Source organism: Rhinatrema bivittatum, chromosome 8, assembly GCF_901001135.1.
Source record: "Rhinatrema bivittatum chromosome 8, aRhiBiv1.1, whole genome shotgun sequence".
NCBI classification, from domain to species: Eukaryota; Metazoa; Chordata; class Amphibia; order Gymnophiona; family Rhinatrematidae; genus Rhinatrema; species Rhinatrema bivittatum.
Genome location: NC_042622.1, coordinates 70,002,050 through 70,019,781, shown reverse-complemented (window position 1 = coordinate 70,019,781; position 17,732 = coordinate 70,002,050). Strand labels below are relative to the sequence as shown.

General features: G+C 45.3%; 1 protein-coding gene across 3 annotated transcripts in view; it reads right to left on the bottom strand.

Moving 5' to 3' along the window:
* The window catches only part of RBL1 (RB transcriptional corepressor like 1), a 365,834-nt gene that overhangs the window by 272,293 nt on the left and 75,809 nt on the right, over window positions 1-17,732 (bottom strand). For all 3 annotated transcript variants that reach the window (XM_029611864.1, XM_029611866.1, XM_029611865.1), the window contains 2 exons: window positions 11,349-11,477; window positions 4,769-4,926 (listed from right to left, as the gene is read on the bottom strand). In XM_029611864.1, the coding sequence (XP_029467724.1) occupies window positions 4,769-4,926; window positions 11,349-11,477 (287 nt within the window). The remainder of the gene's footprint in view (window positions 1-4,768; window positions 4,927-11,348; window positions 11,478-17,732) is intronic.

The window sequence follows — 17,732 nt, the reverse complement described above, 5'->3', positions numbered from 1 at the left end:
ATATAAATTATATAAATAAATAAATAAATAAATAAATGATGTGTTATTTACGCTAGCTACCCTGGAAGCTTAGTACCCCGGAAGTTTAGTGCCAGAACTTGAGGCATTTGGAAAAGTGTCAGGCTTTAAGATCAATAAAGAAAAATTGGAGCTTTTGCCTCTGTATCTTCCGAGTACTCAGATTTCTCAATTAAAAAGGAATTTCCCGTTTCAATGGGCAAAAAGGACGATAAAATATCTTGGTGTGCAGATAGGTTCCGAATATCAAGAGTTATTTAGTTTAAATTATCTTCCCTTATTCAAACGTCTAGAGCGAGATCTGCAGACTTGGGATAGGATCACGCTTTCCTGGTTAGGCAGGATTGCTGCTATAAAAATGACCTATTTGCCCACAGATTGGCATTTTTTTCCAGACTCTACCATGTCTAGTACCTGTTAAATATTTAAGAGGCTTACAAGCAAAAATCTTCTCCTTTATTTGGAAGAGAAGACTTCCACGGATAGCCCGCTCTGTGCTGTATCAAGGGAAGGCCGATGGTGGTTTGGGGGTTCATAATACTACTAAATTCTATGCTGCATCCCAACTGAAAGCAGTTATAGAATTCCACAATCATAAGGTGATCAAGCAATGGGTTAAACTGGAAGGGGATCTGGTCCACCATTTTCAGATTGGGGATCTCTTTTGAGCAACAGGGAAGGTTCCATCTAATTTAGATCAGGTTTCCCCATGCACAACTACTGTTCTACAGCTCTGGAAGCAATTTATTTATTTATTTATTTATTATTTTTATATACCGACATTCATCTCAATTGAGATATCACACCGGTTTACATTCAGGTACTGTAGGTATTTCTCTATCCCCAGAGGGCTTACAATCTAAGTTTTTTGTACCTGAGGCAATGTAGGGTAAAGTGACTTGCCCAAGGTCACAAGGAGTGACAGCGGGACTTGAACCTTGGTCTCCTGGTTCATAGTCCAGTGCTCTAACCACTAGGCTATTCCTCCTCCCAATGGAGGAAAGTGCTGATAGGAGATCGAAGGTATATGTATTCAACTTCCATAAGGGGTTGTGAGGCTTTCCCGGAGGGGAAAGTATGGAAAGTTTTTAGAGATTGGGAAGCAAAGGGATTATGCACCTTAGGTCAGTTTTGGTATGATCAAAGGATGATACCCTTTGATGACGTACGAGATAAATTCCATGTGAATAGGACAGATCATTATGCTTATGTGCATTTACATCACTTCTTGACTTCAAAAGAGGTTCATGCAGACTTGCAGAAATGGAAGACATTATTTGAGGGATATTGTGCAGCTGCTCATATGGTAAAAGGAACCATTTCCAAAATATATACCCATTCTCAATGGGGTGCTTCTGCAGGGTGGGGGTCATATCAAGGCCTGGAGAAGGACTTGGGAGCTCCCATGATGGATGGAGAATGGGATGTATGTTTCCTGGCGCTTAGTTGTAGCTCTATTGCGACACAATTGGTGGAAAATAGTTATAAGATGATGTTTTGATGGTATCTCACACCCTGTAAGTTAAACAAAACGGGGATTAGAACGGACAATCTATGTTGGAGACATTGTGAGAAAATGGGAGATTTTTACCATATGTGGTGGTCCTGTCCAGTGATTTGATCTTTATGGGTCCAAGTAGAAACCTGGCTTAATGGACTGTTACAGACTCCTATAAACTTAAGTCCAAAGGAGGTTTTGTTGAATGTCCCTATACAAGCAGTCCCCTCTACGCAGCAACAGTTCATCAGGGCTTTAGCACATGCTGTTAGAGGGGAGATTGCAAAACATTGGAAAGAGATTAGATCCCCAACTTTGTCAGGGGTTCTTCAGAGACTGAAATGGATCCATTATATGGAATATCTCACTGCCACACTGCAACACTTTCACAGCACCTGGCAACTTTATCAACAGTGGCTGGACTCTAATATCCAATGAGAGACATTTGCAACAAGAAAGGGAGGGAGGGCGGGGGAGAGGTTGAGGGTGGGGGGGATATTAGGGGTAAATTTTCAACTACAAGTGTATTTGTACTGGTTACCTACTTTTTGTTATTATATTGGCTTAATGATGTTCATGACATTAAGATACAGTTAAGTGTTGAGATATTACTTGTTATTTGTAATTATGCAATAAAAAGATAATTACAAAAAAAATAAACTGCCAGTAGTAAATCTGGTAATCCTAAGAATTTCTGGAGGACCTTGATGCCTTCCAATCTAGGCCAATCTTGTATGGCGCTTAGCTTGTCTGGATTCATCCACAGACCCTGGTAGGAAATAATGCATTCCAAACTAACATTTCTCAAGTTTGGCATATAAATGATTCTCTCTGAGCTGTTACAATACTGTTTTCACATGTTATTGGTATTGGGATAGTGGGGGAGAGAAGTGGATATAAAGGATATAAAGTGGTCTCAGAAGATTTCATTGACCATATGCTGGAAGACTACTGGGACACTGCACAAACCAAAGGGCATTACTAGGTATTCGTGGTGCTAGTCACGAATATTGAATGCATTCTTCCATTCATCCCCTTCATGTATCTGGATGAGGTTGTAAGCACCCCGAAAATCGAGCTTCATGAAGATCTTGGCACCTTGGAATGTATTAAATAACTCCAAGATTAGAGACAGAGGGTAGCGGTTCCTAAAGGTGATGGCACTGAGACCAAGGTAACCTATGAATAGTCGTAGGGACCTCTCCTTCTTCCCCACGAAGAATTCAGCTTCTGCTGGTGAAGAAAAAGGTTGAATGAAGCCGTGTTCCAAGTTCTCCTTAATGTCGGCAGAGATGGATATCTCTGGAATAGAGATAATCGCAACCTCTAAGCAGAGTCTTGATTAGCAGGTCGATAACAGAATTACAGGGTGTGTGAGGCAGTAAGGTCTCAGCTTGTTGCTTACTGAAAACATGAATAGGTATTTATATCCTGCATACTCCACTCTCAGTTGACCGATGAGGATTACAGTAAACACTCATAGATATACTATACACAAACAATAATCATTGCAGACATTATAAAACTTCATATACCCATCTAAAAATGGAGACCTTTTATCTACAAATTTTAAAATCCAGTTCTTTTTTGAAGTCCATATCCAATGCATTCCACATGACAATGCCCACCATAGAATAGGCCCTGTTTTGAGTTTCTTGAAAATATTTTATAATTAGGAACAGCTACAGCATCTTACAAATACAATAGATTGAAAAAAATAATACAATAAAAATAGTCTCAATGACAACCCACCAAGAAAATAAGAACCTAAGAATTTGCCCTACTGGGTCAGACCGAGGGTCTATCAAGCCCAGCATCCTCTTTCCAACCAATCCAGAATACAAATACCTGGCAAGTACCCAAACATTAAATAGATCCCATGCTACTAATGCCGGTAATAAATAGTGGCTATTCCCCATGTCAACTTGATTAATAGCAGTTTAAGGACTTCTCCAACAAGGAACTTGTCCAAACCTTTTTTAAACCCAGCCATGCTAATAAGTATACTCATACACCTACCACAGCATTGTCTTCAGACAACTCCTCTTTTATACTGCCACTCCCCCCCACCCCACCAAAAACCACCATGTACTTAAACTGGCCCACAAACCATGTAAACAGAGACTGTTTCCTTTATCGTACATGTTATCAGACCTTATCAGAAGCCACCTTATTCTATAACTCAAAATAACTATGGGACCTGATATTGAAAGCACGTTCAGTGCTCAATAGCCAGATAAGTCCTACTTATCTGGCTATCTAGTGGGCCGCTCAATATCCACGGCTGCTAGATAGCCAGATAAGTCATACCGGCTTGAAAGGGAGTGGATCTGAGTGGCGCTACTTAGCCGGATAACTTATCTGGCTAAATAGCAATATTTAGCCTTAGCCGGATAAGTTATGTGGGTAGGTTATACCTGCCAATGAGCAGGTTTAACTTAGCCGGAATATAACTTATCCGGCTAAGTAGCAGTCTTTGTACAGATATTCAGTGGCAAAGCCATGCCATTGAATATTCCTTGTAACTTAGTCGGATAAGTAATATCCAACTAAGTTATTTAAACGGCCATCTTTTAACTTTGGGCCCTATGTTTTTATTTCTTTTTCAAGATTGATTTAGACCTGCTTGTCCATGGAAAAATTCCTAGCTATAAGGTAAGAACAATCTGACTGAGAACCTGTATATGTAGGGGGGTTAACACCCTGACACCTGACCCTCCCCCCTCCCCAGTGGGATACAATGCTGTTACAACCATGACTAAAACAAGAGACAAGATGGTTCTTCTCAATGCCATAGTCATATACCACAATGGTGGCAATCTAGGATTATTGTCTTATTCATAGCTATCATGAATGGTTTTGACGAATATTGTTTTATGATGCAAAACATTTTGAATCACATTTTTGGAGGAAAAAAGCCAGTATGTAAATATGAAATACAAATATTGCAAAAGTTTGATGTCTGTAAGCAAAAGAAAAGAGTAAGATTCCAACAACCAATAAAAAAACTTTAAATCATTAAAATAGTGGTGAGTGATATGTACTGACTGAACTTAGATGAAAAAGAGAGCTTATGACAATGAAGCTGTAGTATAATTAAATATCTTAATGTGTAGGCTTAACCCTCATATCAAGTTTTTGATTTTGATCTCTGTACTACAAAATTTAAAAAAAAAAGGCTAAAGTGTCTAATGAACAAAGACCTTGCTAACTACTTATGTAATATTTACAAAAAATTACTGATAAAGGTACCTTTCTATCAAAAAGTTTGGAAATGTAGGGCTTGAAGTAATGTTCCTTTATCCCTTTGGCTTCCACAGTTAGTCCATCATGCAGCTCACATAGTGTGCTAATGATACAGGAAGGCTCTTCTGATGGTCTGCAGTCAGCAGCTGGGTCTGTAGGCAAGGCTGCAAATACAAACAGATGGTGCAGGGGGGAGGGGAGGAAAAGGAAAATTAGTTTCTTACCTGTTAATTTTCGTTCCTGTAATACCACGGATCAGTCCAGACCGTGGGTTGAGCCTCCTTTCCAGCAGGTGGAGACAGACTAAAACTGAAAGGGTGTCCTACATGAGGACAGAGCCTATCCTGTAACCCTTCAGTATAACCATTGTCAATGCAGAAAACAACAAAACAAATGAGCAACTGTAGAACAATGTAAGAAAACATGGTATGACTATACGCTCTTGCATATACTTGGTACTGGAACAACCAAGGCTTCCGGTGTAATTGCTCAGTATTCTTGCAAAGAATGAAGTATGAAAATCTGCGAATCTGCAAGAACAAGCTTCGAGAGGACAGAAGAGAAAAACAAACAGGGAAGGGCGTCTGGACTGATCCGTGATACTACAGGAATGAAAATTAACAGGTAAGAACTAATTTTCCTTTCCCTGTACGTACCCGGATCAGTCCAGACTGTGGGATGTACCAAAGCTTCCCTATCCCAGGTGGGACCGAGACAGTCCCGCTCGAAGCACTTGCCACCCAAAGGAACCAAAAACCGGCGCTTGCACATCCAGACGGTAGTGCTGAGCAAAGGTATGCAAGGACTTCCATGTGGCAGCCCTGCAAATCTCTTGCGGAGAGACCGATTGGCTCTCCGCCCAAGAAGTAGCCTGAGAACGTAGCGAGTGAGCCTTTAAGCACTCCGGAATTGTCCGTCCCTGGCAGAGATAAGCCGAGGAAATGGCTTCCTTCAACCATCGAGCGATAGTGGTCTTAGAAGCCGGCATTGCCCCGATTGGTGATCCACTCCAGAGGACAAAAAGATGGTCCGAGACCCTAAAGTCATTGGTAACACTGCAGATACTGGAGGAGAACGCGTTTTGACATCCGTTTACGAAGGTCTGCCGACAGCCTGGTACCCGCAATTTCGGCCGGAGAAAAAGCTGGAAGCTCTACAGACTGGTTGACCATGGACAGGCGGACACCACTTTCGGAAGAAAAGAGGCACCATTTTGAGAGAGACACTGGAGTCGGAGAAGTGCAAAAAAGAGTTGTCCCCGACAGGACAAAGTTTATATTGTATTGTTATTCAAAAAGTTATACGTGTTATTTATGTTAACTGTTTCTAAGCTGTAACATGTTGTTTTACCTGTAAAACCGGGAGTGAAGGCGCAAGCTATACTTCGGTTATATAAAAAACTTTAATAAAGAAAAACAAATAAATAAATAAATAAACGCTTGAATCTCAGAGACCCTCAAAGTGGAGGCGATCGAAACAAGGAAAATTGTCTTGAGCGTAAGGTCCTTTACCGTAGCCCGACGGAGAGGCTCGAACGGAGCAGAACAGAGGGTCCGGAGGACCATATTGAGACTCCTCGAAGGACAAGTATTGCAAGCGGGCGGACGTAGGTGTTTGACTCCCCTCAAGAACCGAACCACGTCCGGGTGAGCCGCTAAAGGATGACCCTTGACCCGCCGAAAAGAGAGCCCAGAGCGGAAACTTGCACGCGGAGAGAACTGAAGGAGTGGCTCTTGGAGAGATTCTTCTGTAGAAAAGAGAGAACTAACGAGACCGGGGCGGAGCGAGCTGAGACACATGACTCTTCACAAACAGTCTCAAAGACTTTCCAAACGTGCACGTAGGCTAGAGAAGTCAACTGCTTCCGGGCTCGAAGCAAGGTGGAAATGACCTCTTCCTTGTAGCCCTTACGTCTCAGACGCCGCCGTTCAAAAGCCAGGCCGCTAGACAAAAGCGATCGGCCTGGTTGAAAAATACGGGCCCCTGCCACAGTAGACGAGGAAGGTGGCCCAGCCGTAGAGGTCCGTCCGTCGCCAGATTGACAAGATCTGCGAACCATGGCCGGCGAGGCCACTCGGGCACTACCAGAATCACTGGCCCCCTGAGAACCTTTCCCACTAGGGGCCACGGAGGGAACACTTACAGAAGGATGTCCGCAGGCCAAGGAAGAGCCAGCGCATCCACTCCCTCCGAGCGGTGGTCCCTCCAGCGGCTGAAGAAACGATTGGCCTTGGCATTGCGCATGGTCGCCATTAAGTCCAGGTGGGGAGGGCCCTACCTGCCGACGATCAGATCCATGGCTGCTGCCGAGAGTTCCCACTCTCCTGGATCAAGCGATTGGCGACTGAGAAAAATCGGCCGGAACATTCTCCTTGCCCGCAATGTGAGAGGCCGCCAGGCAATCCAGATGTCGTTCTGCCCAGGTGAAGACACGGCTGGCTTCCAGGGCCACAGGGCGACTGCGGGTGTCCCCCTGGTGACTGATGTAAGACACAGTGATGGAGTTGTCGGACAGCACTCTCACCGCTTTGCCACGTATGAGGGGGCGGAACTCCTGCAGAGCCAGATGCACCGCCCGGGCCACCAACCGATTAATGTGCCAGCGAGTCTGAACGGGCGACCAGATCCCCTGGGTGGACTGGGACAGGCAGACCACACCCCAGCCTGAGAGACTGGCGTCCGTGGTTACAATCGTCCACTGTGGAGACTGGAGGGGCATTCCCCGGAGGAGATGGGGGAGCGAAAGTCACCACTGCAAGTCAGCGATGGTAGAGGCTGAGAGGGGGAGGACTATGTGGAACTGTTCCAACACCGGTTGCCAACGGGATAGCAAAGCTTTCTGTAACGGTCACATATGAGCAAAAGCCCAGGGAACCAGATCGATGGTGGAAGCCATAGCCCCAACGACATGCAAGTAGACCCAGGCCGTTGGCAACGGCAACGAGAGCAGATTCCGAATCTGGCCGATCAACTTGAGGGCCCGAGCACGAGGCAAGAAAACCTTGCCCACGCGAGTGTCGAAGCAGGCTCCCAGGAACTCTAACTCCTGGGTGGGCTGAAGGTTGCTCTTGGAAAAATTCACTATCTACCCGAAGGACGCGAGGAGGGCCAACACCCGAGTTACCGCCTGTTTGCAGAGAACCTCCGACTTGGCCCGCACAAGCCATTCGTCCAGATAGGGGTGAACTAGAATGCCTTCCCGACAAAGGGCTGCCACCACCACCACCATGATCTTGGTGAAGGTGCAAGGAGCGATCGCAAGGCCGAAGGGTAGGGCCCGAAACTGGAAATCCCTGTTGAGGAATTGGAAACAAAAATACTTCTGTTAATCACGGTGAATCGTGATATGGAAGTACGCCTCTGTCAAATCGAGCGAAGCGAGGAACTCTCCGGGGCGAACCACCGCGATGACCGCTCGCAAGGTTTCCATGCGAAAACGTGGGACCTTGAGAGATCGGTTGACCCGTCTGAGGTCTAGGATCGGCCGAAAAGCCACGTCCTTTTTGGGCACCACGAAGTAAATGGAATACTGGCCTGTGCTGAGCTCCTTCTCTGGGACCGGGACAACTGCGCCCAGACTGAGGAGCCTGGCGAGAGTTTGCTCTACCGCTTCCCGTTTGGAATGCCCACAAGGGGAGAATAGAAAGAGATCCGGTAGGTCGCGGACAAGTTCGAAGGAGTACCTGTCTCGTACAATGTCAAGGACCCACTGGTCCGACGTGATTTTAACCCATTCCTCGAAGAAAAGGGAGAAGCAGCCGCCCAGAAACGGGACCGAGGAATGGGCCGACTGACCTTCATTGAGTGTCAGGCTTAGGGGTGGAGCATGCGGGCTGGCCCTCGCGAAAGGGCCTACGCCCACGAAAGGGCTGCGACCAAGACTGAGACTGGGAAGAATAACCCCTCGTGGAGCCACCCTGTCCGTGTGGGGAATACCATCTCTGTCCCTGGAAACGAGGACGGGAGGGTGTAAAAGAGCGTGACTGCTTTGGACGATATTCCGGGAGCTTATGGACCTTATTTTCCCCCAAGGAATCCATAAGCTTCTCAAGGTCCTCTCCAAACAGCAACTTACCTTTGAAGGGCAGCGAACCCAGTCGTGCTTTGGAGGACGGGGCAGCTGACCAATTTCGCAGCCAGAGGAGTCGCCTAGCGGACACCGCCGAGGCCATTGCCTTCACCTGGACGCGGAGGAGGTCGTAGAGCACATCGTCCCCATAGGCGATGATGGCTTCCAAACGCTCGGCCTGCTCCGCCTCTGCCGATGGGAGGTCCTGAGTGCCGAATAACTGTTTGGTCCACCTAAGACCTGCGCGCAGCACGAGACTGCTGCAGGCAGTCGCGCGGACCCCAGGGCCAGGACTTAAAAAATGCGTTTCATGTGCGCCTCGAGCTTGCGGTCCTGCCCGTCCTTCAGGGCCATCGATTCCTCCACAGGGATAGTGGTGTGCTTGGTGACCGCGGAGACGTAGGAATCCACAGAGGGATTTTTCAACATATCCAAACATTCCTCCAGGAGGGGGTAGAGCTTGTCCATAGCGCGCTCCACCCGGAGCCCCGCTTCAGGAGCCTCCCATTCCCGCAGGAGCAATAGCTTGTGCATGGGATGAAATGGAAAAGTGCTTGTCTGAGCCCTGAGTCCCGCCAGGACAGGGTCCATATTTTTTGGCAAGGAGACCGTAAGGGTATCCGTGGGGGGCCCCTCCAACCCCAATTCCTGGAGTACAAATGGGATGAGGGGCTCCAACTCCTCCCCCTCTGGAACATCCGGAGAACCCTAGGATTGTCCCCCTCCAGAGGGGGAAGGATAGATGAATCAGAAAAGGGGTCAGGATCCGGAAGTACCGGATCCACCGGGGGGTCGGGGCACACCCGGGACCACCCGCACCCGAATGGACCCCGGAGGCTCCGCAGCTGGGCGGACAGTCAAAGGCGCGGAGCGAGGGATTTTTCCGGGGGGGGAGGGGGGTCAAGGGGGGACTTCCCCCTCCTCCTGCAAGCTAGCCAAATAAGATTTGTGCAGGAGGAGGACAAAATCCGGCGAGAAACGAGCCCTAAAATTCCCGGGGGGGGGGGGGGGGGGAGGAGTGAGGGGGGGTTAGGGACCACGTCCTGGGAGGCGTCGGGGCTCAAATCGGGGAGTAGATCAAAAAAATTTGGCTCCCCTGCCCCAGGCAGCTCCGAAATGGGAGCTGCCGAAAAATCCAAGATGGCCGCCATTCCCAGGCTTTGCCGACCCGGGAACGGCCTGACCATGCGTTGGGGCAGTGATCCCCGGGCTAGATTTGCCTACCCTGCTGAGAAGGGGCCTTCCCACCCGGCAGGCAGGCTGAGCAGAGACCCTCTCGCGAAAAACGCAACGAGGGCAGCCCACAGGCAAGGCAGGCTGCCGGCCGCGGCATCAGTGAAGCTGCTCTGAAAGAAAAAAAAGCTAAAAATAAAGATGATTGGCAGCCTGCCAGCAGGAGTGAAGCAGGGGAGAGACCTGCTGACTCCTGCCTGTCTGGCTGCCGGTTCAAGCCCCCGGAGAACCAAAAATATTCTGAGAGTGCTGTAAAAAAAGTTAAATAAAGAATTTTGAAAACTTTAATACTTTTTTTTTTTCTTGTAAAGACTGAGCACAGCACTGGGTACTCCAAGCCCCCTCGGCAGCCAGAGGAGGGGGAGACGAGAACTGGATCACCAGACTCGGAGCTATGCTCCGCACACATAGACTCAGGCACACACAGACTCCACACACACAGACTCAGGCTATGCTCTGCACAAGGGGCGAAGACCCCCTGAGTCCGGCAAGAGCCAGGAGACGGTGTGTCTCCTGCACAGAAAAAAAGACTAACTATCTTAAATTTAATTTTTTTTTTTTTTTTTAAGAAGAAAGCCAATTTAACTCCTAAAAAGAAGTACTTGCTTGATCCAAGGAAAAGAAGATAGCCGGCTAACTAGCTGAGATCAGGAGACCGAAGTGTGAGCTGATGCACCTGCTGGAGACAGACAAATACTGAAGGGTTACAGGATAGGCTCTGTCCTCATGTAGGACACCCTTTCAGTTTTAGTCTGTCTCCACCTGCTGGAAAGGAGGCTCAACCCACGGTCTGGACTGATCCGAGTACGTACAGGGAAGAGTCAATTACTTTGCACGGAGAACTGAGATTAAAAAATATGGGGGCAGGCTAGAGCGGTGTTTTTCAAATTCAGGATTACCACCTAGTACTAGGCTGCAGTCCTAGCCCCACACCCATTCCCAGAAAAGTGGGACTGCAGGTAGCACGTGTTAGTGTTTCACGGCTGCCTCTGTGCAACTCTCAAAGTTTTAGCTGTACAGTTCCTGTATATCCATGATATTCACACAATAATTGGTGAGAAACGCAGGAGCCCGCAGGGAGCTAGCAAAAGCCTCAGAGATGGCAGAGCGTGACGTATTGGGAAGGAGGAAATGTGTGCAGTGGGGACTAAAGAAGGGAAGGAAAGGGAGAGGATGAGCAGTGAAGAAAAGTGCATGAGTGTGTTTTCATTCCACTGCGTCCAGAGAGGAGAGTTTGAAAACTACTGGGCTAAAGCAGGAACTGTATCAGACTACAAGAATTACCTCTGAATGAAGGGTTTAACAAATCCTTTCTGTTCGGGCACAGGAGTACATTTGCATAAATCAGATCCAAGCAGCAAAGAAGTAAATGATAGGAATTCACCAAATCATCTCCAATCATACGGAAATTACCTTTAAAAGAGTACATATAAAAAATTAACTCATGAAGTTTAAACAGTAAGAGCAAAATAATTTTTTTAAATAATTCAACTCTTAAAAACAGAAAAAAATATATACAGTCTGATGCTCTTTTGGCTTTGAATTTCCTATTTTATTTCAAAGGAAATAAGTAACATTTTTTAATAACCCATTTACTTAGCAACTCCAGACACCATGAGGCCAATTTTCAGCTTCCCTGTAGTGCTTGTAGTCCCAATTTTCAAAGGGAAGCTCCTCATGTAGATACAAAGATTGCAGGGTAAAAAATGTGAAGGGATTTCAAATTGAAATCCTGCTCTTATTTGAGATGCTTCTGCCCTAACTTCACCCTTTTTCCCTGCATTGTAAAGCATTCATATTGTTGGCCTTGTGCATACTTTTCCCTGCAAGGTGAGAAGGGATTTGGAAATTTACAAAGGGAATTTCTCTGGAAGAAAACAGTCATTTACCTGCAGAGAATCCCTTTGAAAATTTCACCTTGTGAATCTCAGTAATTTAGGGTGATGCTGTGCTGATCCTCAGACCCTTCATTGGGCACTACACTAATATATGAAAAGTATAAACTAACACAAAGAGCTGAAGAGCAAATTTAGTTAAGAACATATTTTAAAATATGAGGTTTAGCCATAGTAAAAGGAGCACATCTTTTATTCCGGAGTTCAATTTTCAAACAATTTTACCCTGCTAATTAAGGAGTTAACCAGGTACAATGGAGGGCTGAAAATTGCCTTCCTCGTCTGTGGGTAAAAAGCACCTGCTCTATTTCACAGTGCAGGAACTTTCACCCACCCTGAAAACAGGCCAGTCAACAATGAGAGGGGACTTTGAAATCCCTGCACATGGTTTAAGGTGAGGATTTTGTTTCTTTCTCTGCATCATCAGCAAAATCTGTCCCTTCCTTTCTGAACACAATACCAGAACCCTTATTCATTCTCTCTTCTCCTCCTGCTTAAACAATTGTAACCTGCTTCTGAAAGGTCTCCCAGCGAGCCATCTCTCTTCACTACAATCTATCCTAAATTTAGCTGCTCGACTAATCTTTCACCAAAGTCACTACACCCATATAATCCCTTTTATAAAGTTCCCATCCTTTCCTGCATATGGTTAAAGTTCCTCTTAATCACCGACTGCCTTCATTCTGCAGCCCCTCATTAACTCTCCTCTCTCATCTCTCTCTACATCCATCCTCGTGCACTCCGTTCAGACAACTATGCCCTTCTACTCTACCGCCAATTCTTGACTCCATGCTTCCCACTTGGCTGTGCCATGTGCTTGGAATAGACGTCCAGAGCTGGTATGTTATGCTCCCTCTCTTGCCTTGTTTAAATCCCATCCATCCTTTTTAAGGATGCTATTTTAAGCCTGATTATTTGCCTTCAGCTTCATTAACTAATTTTAACCATTGTCTTACTATATGAAACTCCCCAAGTCTCTTGATCTGTATGTTTGTCATGATTAGACTGTAAGCTCTATTGAGAAGGGACAGTCTCTTATGTGTTGTTTGTACAGTGCTGAACCTATCGACCTATAGAAATGTTATGTAGTAGTAGTAGCCCCTGCTAAGTCCATTGGTATCAACATACTTATGGCTTGGCAAGCCCCTACATTTTCAAAGAGAAACATGGGGCTTGCAGGAAGCCCCATGCAGTGTTTCAAAATTGCCCCTTTAAATACCAAGAAAAGATAATGCTATTGAACATGGAGTTTCTGAAATCACAATGGTCCAAACTCTAAGTTTCATGACTAGGGTGCACTAAAGAATAGGCTGTAGGCTTCCAAGCCCATTCCAAGAAAGAATCAATAACCACAGACTATTATGGCAACCTTCGCTCGTCACAACACTATCTCCTTGATGCTCCTTCCCCAAAGGTCGCTCATTTGCACACAACTTGCGAATGCTCTCTCTCTCTGTAGCAGGACCCAATTTCTGGAATTCTTTACCTCTAGAAATTCGGCAGTGCAAATCTGTTAAAAACACTTAGGTCTCTCCTCAAAACTTTTTTGTTTCAATCAAGCTATTTTTAATTATTTTACTTGACTGTTTTTGTATTCAGTTTTTTATATTATTTGTTTTTAATGAGTGTATTTTAGTTAATATGTTCTTTGTTCTTTTATTGTGTATGTCATTATTGTTCATTGCCTAGACCTTTTTGCGATTAGGCGATTCATAAATTTAAATACATCTAAATCTAAATCTATAGGTAACATATTTAAAACAAATTGGAGAAAGTGAGTTTGCTTAACATAAACAGGGTTTTCCAAAGACAGCAGGATGAATTAGCCATGATATGTGAGTGATGACATCTGATGGCCTCGAACGGACCACTCTCTGAGCTCAGTCAAGCTAAGCTGTACTGAGCATATATGGAAGTTTCTACATAAGCATTGCCTTGTGAACTGCTCACTCCCTGTTTAGAGCTATTATTTAGCTACGTAGTCGACTCTCCAGTGAGGACAACGGGTAATGAGCATAGCTAAGTCATCTTGCTGTCTACAGAGAACCCATTTATTGTAAGCAAACTAGCTTTTTCAAACAACAAGCAGGGCTATATTAGCCATGGCAGTGGTGAGTCCCAAGCTGAGGGTTGAACTGTAGAGTATTTACTCAGTAAGCAACCAGACTCCTCCATGGAGAGTGGACTACTGAAAGGATAGATTATTCAAAACGGTTTATCCAGACAATAGTGGGACATGAAGGCGTGCACAGATGATCAAGTCGTAGCTTTGCAGTTGTCTTCTATAAGGCCAGTTTTTAAGATGAGCCACAGAGACTGCCATGGCCCGCACTTGATGGGCTCTATAATCTGGAGACCAGCCTGGACATAATATGCAATGCAGTCCACAAACCAATTAGAGTATGTTTAGCTACTTTCCCCCCCCATCCTATTGGTATCATAGGAGTCAAAAGGCTGAGAAGCTTATTGATATTGTTGAGTGATCTGCAAATAATAAGCTATAGCTCTTTTATAGCCCAATGCATGAAGAGTTCTCTCACCCCTGAGGACATGCAGCTTTGGAAAAAAATGTCAGTAAGACAATGGCTTGATTGATGTGAAAAGCAGACTTTTGGGAGAAATTTTGAGTAGGCGCATAGTAGCAACCCATTGTAAAAAAAACTGCAGATAAGGAGAGTATGAAACAAGGGCTTGTAACTCGCTGACTTCTTGCTGAAGCAATTGCCATTAGAAATATTTTCCAAGGGAGGAATCTCAGTTAAACAGATTCCAACAGTTCAAATGGATGCTTCATCAATTGCACAAAGACCAGGTTTGGAGATTGGGGTTTTGGTATGCTATAATTTCTTTATGAACTTTGAGACCAAAGGATCAACAAAAATAGTCTTTCCGTCTATGTAGGGGTGGTAAGCCACAATAGCACTAAGTGTACCATCAAAGATGGGCACACACCTGAGGGCGATAAGGAGAACAGGTATCTAAGATGATACTTAGTTGCCAAGCAGAAGGATCTAGAGATGGCAACTGGCATCAGTTGAGAAATCTTTTCCACTTAAAAGCAAATGATCTTCCAGTTGATGGTTTTCTGGCAGAAATCAAAATATCGTTCATCTCTTAGGCTAGTTGCCAAAGAGAGATCAATGAGTGCTCAATCTCATTGCCGTCAGGTTGAGATGAAGTAGGTTTGGATGCTGTAGATGACCCCTCCCCCCCCCCAGGTTAGCAGTGATAGCGAGATTACCAACAGAATTGAAGGATGCACTAAGAGTTGAACTAGGTAAGAGAATCACCCATTTGGTCAGGCTGGCGCAATGAAGACCATCTCCACTCGATCCTGAATTACCTTCTGAATTGTCCTGGCTACTAAAGGTAGTGGAGGAAAAGCATACAGAAGACTGACTTCCCTTCTAAGCAGAAAAGCATCCAGTACTAATTTGAACTCACCTGGAACAGAAACTCTCCACTTTCTGATTTACCTCTAATGCAAACAGGTCCATAGTTGGCCAACCCATATTTGGCTGTTTGTCACTTCCTGGTCCAATGACCACTAGTGGGGTTGAAAATCCAACTGAGGTGGTCTGCCAGCATGTTGGACATACCTGGAAGGTATGTTGCTTGAAAGAAGGCTCTGTGACTGAGAGCCCATGCCCATGTTAGACTTCCTGACAGAGAATCCAGAAACTTGATCCACCATGCTTGTTTACATAAAACATTGTCACAAGATTGCTTGCTTGTTTGAATCAGCTTTCCTTGCAGGTAAGTATACACTCACAGAGCAAAATGAATTGCTCTTAGTTCTAAAAGATTTATCTGATAGTAGCACTCTATCAAAGACCACTTGATTTCAATAGGTGCCTGTGTATGCACCCCAGCCTCATTACTAGCTTATCTGATGTGGGAGGATTCTCAGAGGGAAGCCTATTGGTTGAGGCAGGAAACCCTCACACCATCAAAGAGACTACTTTAAACTTGCTGTTATCTTAATAGGATGTGACAAGGGCTGTTATAGTTGGTCTCATAGTGACCAAAGAGCCCAATGAACAGGTCTTATATGAAGGCGAGAAAATTGTACCATGTGGATAGTAGCTGCCATGTGACTAAGGATGACCAACACTGAGCTAGCTGTGGATTGATTCCAGTGTACAAAGTTTTGAATCAGAGTAGATAGGCAGCTTACCGTGTCCTCTAGAAGAAAAACTCTTTCCTTGACCAAAGCAATCCAGGCCCCTAACAACTGGATCCTCTGAGCTGGAAGTAGGTTTGATTTACTGAAGTTGATGACAAACTTCAGACACTGTAGCAGCTGTATTGTTTGGCTTAGCTGTGCCAAGTCTTCTGTCCTGGAGGAATCTCTCACTAACCAGTCATTCAGGTAGGGAAAAACCAATATGCCTTGACAATGAAAGTGTTCTGCTCCCACTGCCAGACATTTCATTAACACTCTTAGAACTGACAGGCCAAATGTAAAGTCTTGTATTATTAGTGCTGATCATCCATCCTGAATATAAGATATCATCAATGAGATGGTCCCTTATATGGTGGCATAAGGTTCTTGAAGTCCAGAGCACTCATTCAAGTCTCTGGATGACGGGGAGGATAGTGTGGAAGAAGTTCTCTTTAATTTCTCCTTCTTCAGGTGCATGTTCAATTGTCATAAATCCAGGATGAGTAATAAAAGATTTATCAGGATTAAAACCTCTTGCTATGCTCTCAGGCATTGGGGGGGGGGGGGGTTCAGCTCTACTGCCAGAGTATCCACCTTGGAACAAAGTATAGTCAAGTGAGACAGATCCAGACTGAAGAAGCAATGGTGCTGCCCTGAGTAGATGGGAGAAAAACAAACGGTACCCATATTCCACAATCTCGAGGACCAGGTAGTCCCTGGTGATCATCTTCCACTCCTGGAGGAACACAGTTGAATGCTGAATTCTCATTCTCCATATTTCCCAGTGGAAGTGAGGCTTTAGCCTAATCAAAAACTAGGCCCTGTTTCCACTTGAGGCTGCTGGGTTGTCTTCGGTTGGTGTCACTCACGCAGCTGTCTTCTAGATGGAAACTGTTGCTGCAGCTGCACTTGATGGACCCGGTAACATCAATATACTTGGACAATGCTGGAAGTACGCTCATTTTTATATGAAACACAGGTGTCTTTATGCTGAGGGTTCAACAGTGGCATTCAAAGACTGCAGGACCACATGCTGTTCTTTGACTTGTGATACAATCCACTCTGATAGTTGGACAATTTCCTCTAAAGCTACCAATGGAGCCAACTTCTGGGGACTAGTTCCCAGAATAGCCCTCCAGCTACTGCACTGGAGTGATTGTAGCTGGGACTTCCCCTTGAGGGAAGGGACCAGTGATCTGAGACAACAATGGACGTAGGGTCCCCTGCCTGTCATTGGTTATTAACAATATGAAAAAAGCTCCAAGCAACTCCATCATCTGGTTTGCTGGTTGGGTCCCTTGAGGTGGTAGGGTTGGGGAAGATATATCCTCCTCTGAGACCATGATCAGATCATTGCTCTGGTAAACTTTCCCCAAGCTCCATGGAGAGGCCTCTGACTGGATAGTCTGAGCCTGTCTTGATATGGTAATTATAGGCAAGATGGTGCAGATAGGATCAAGGGTTTCCAATCATGCACTTCTAGTCTTTGATCCCCTCCCTGATGCCACCAGAGAATCTTCTGGTGTCAGATCGGGGTAGAAGAGATGAGATGGTGGCATGGGAATTTTCCTGGCAAAAAGACAGTAACTCCCCCAATCCCTTTATATC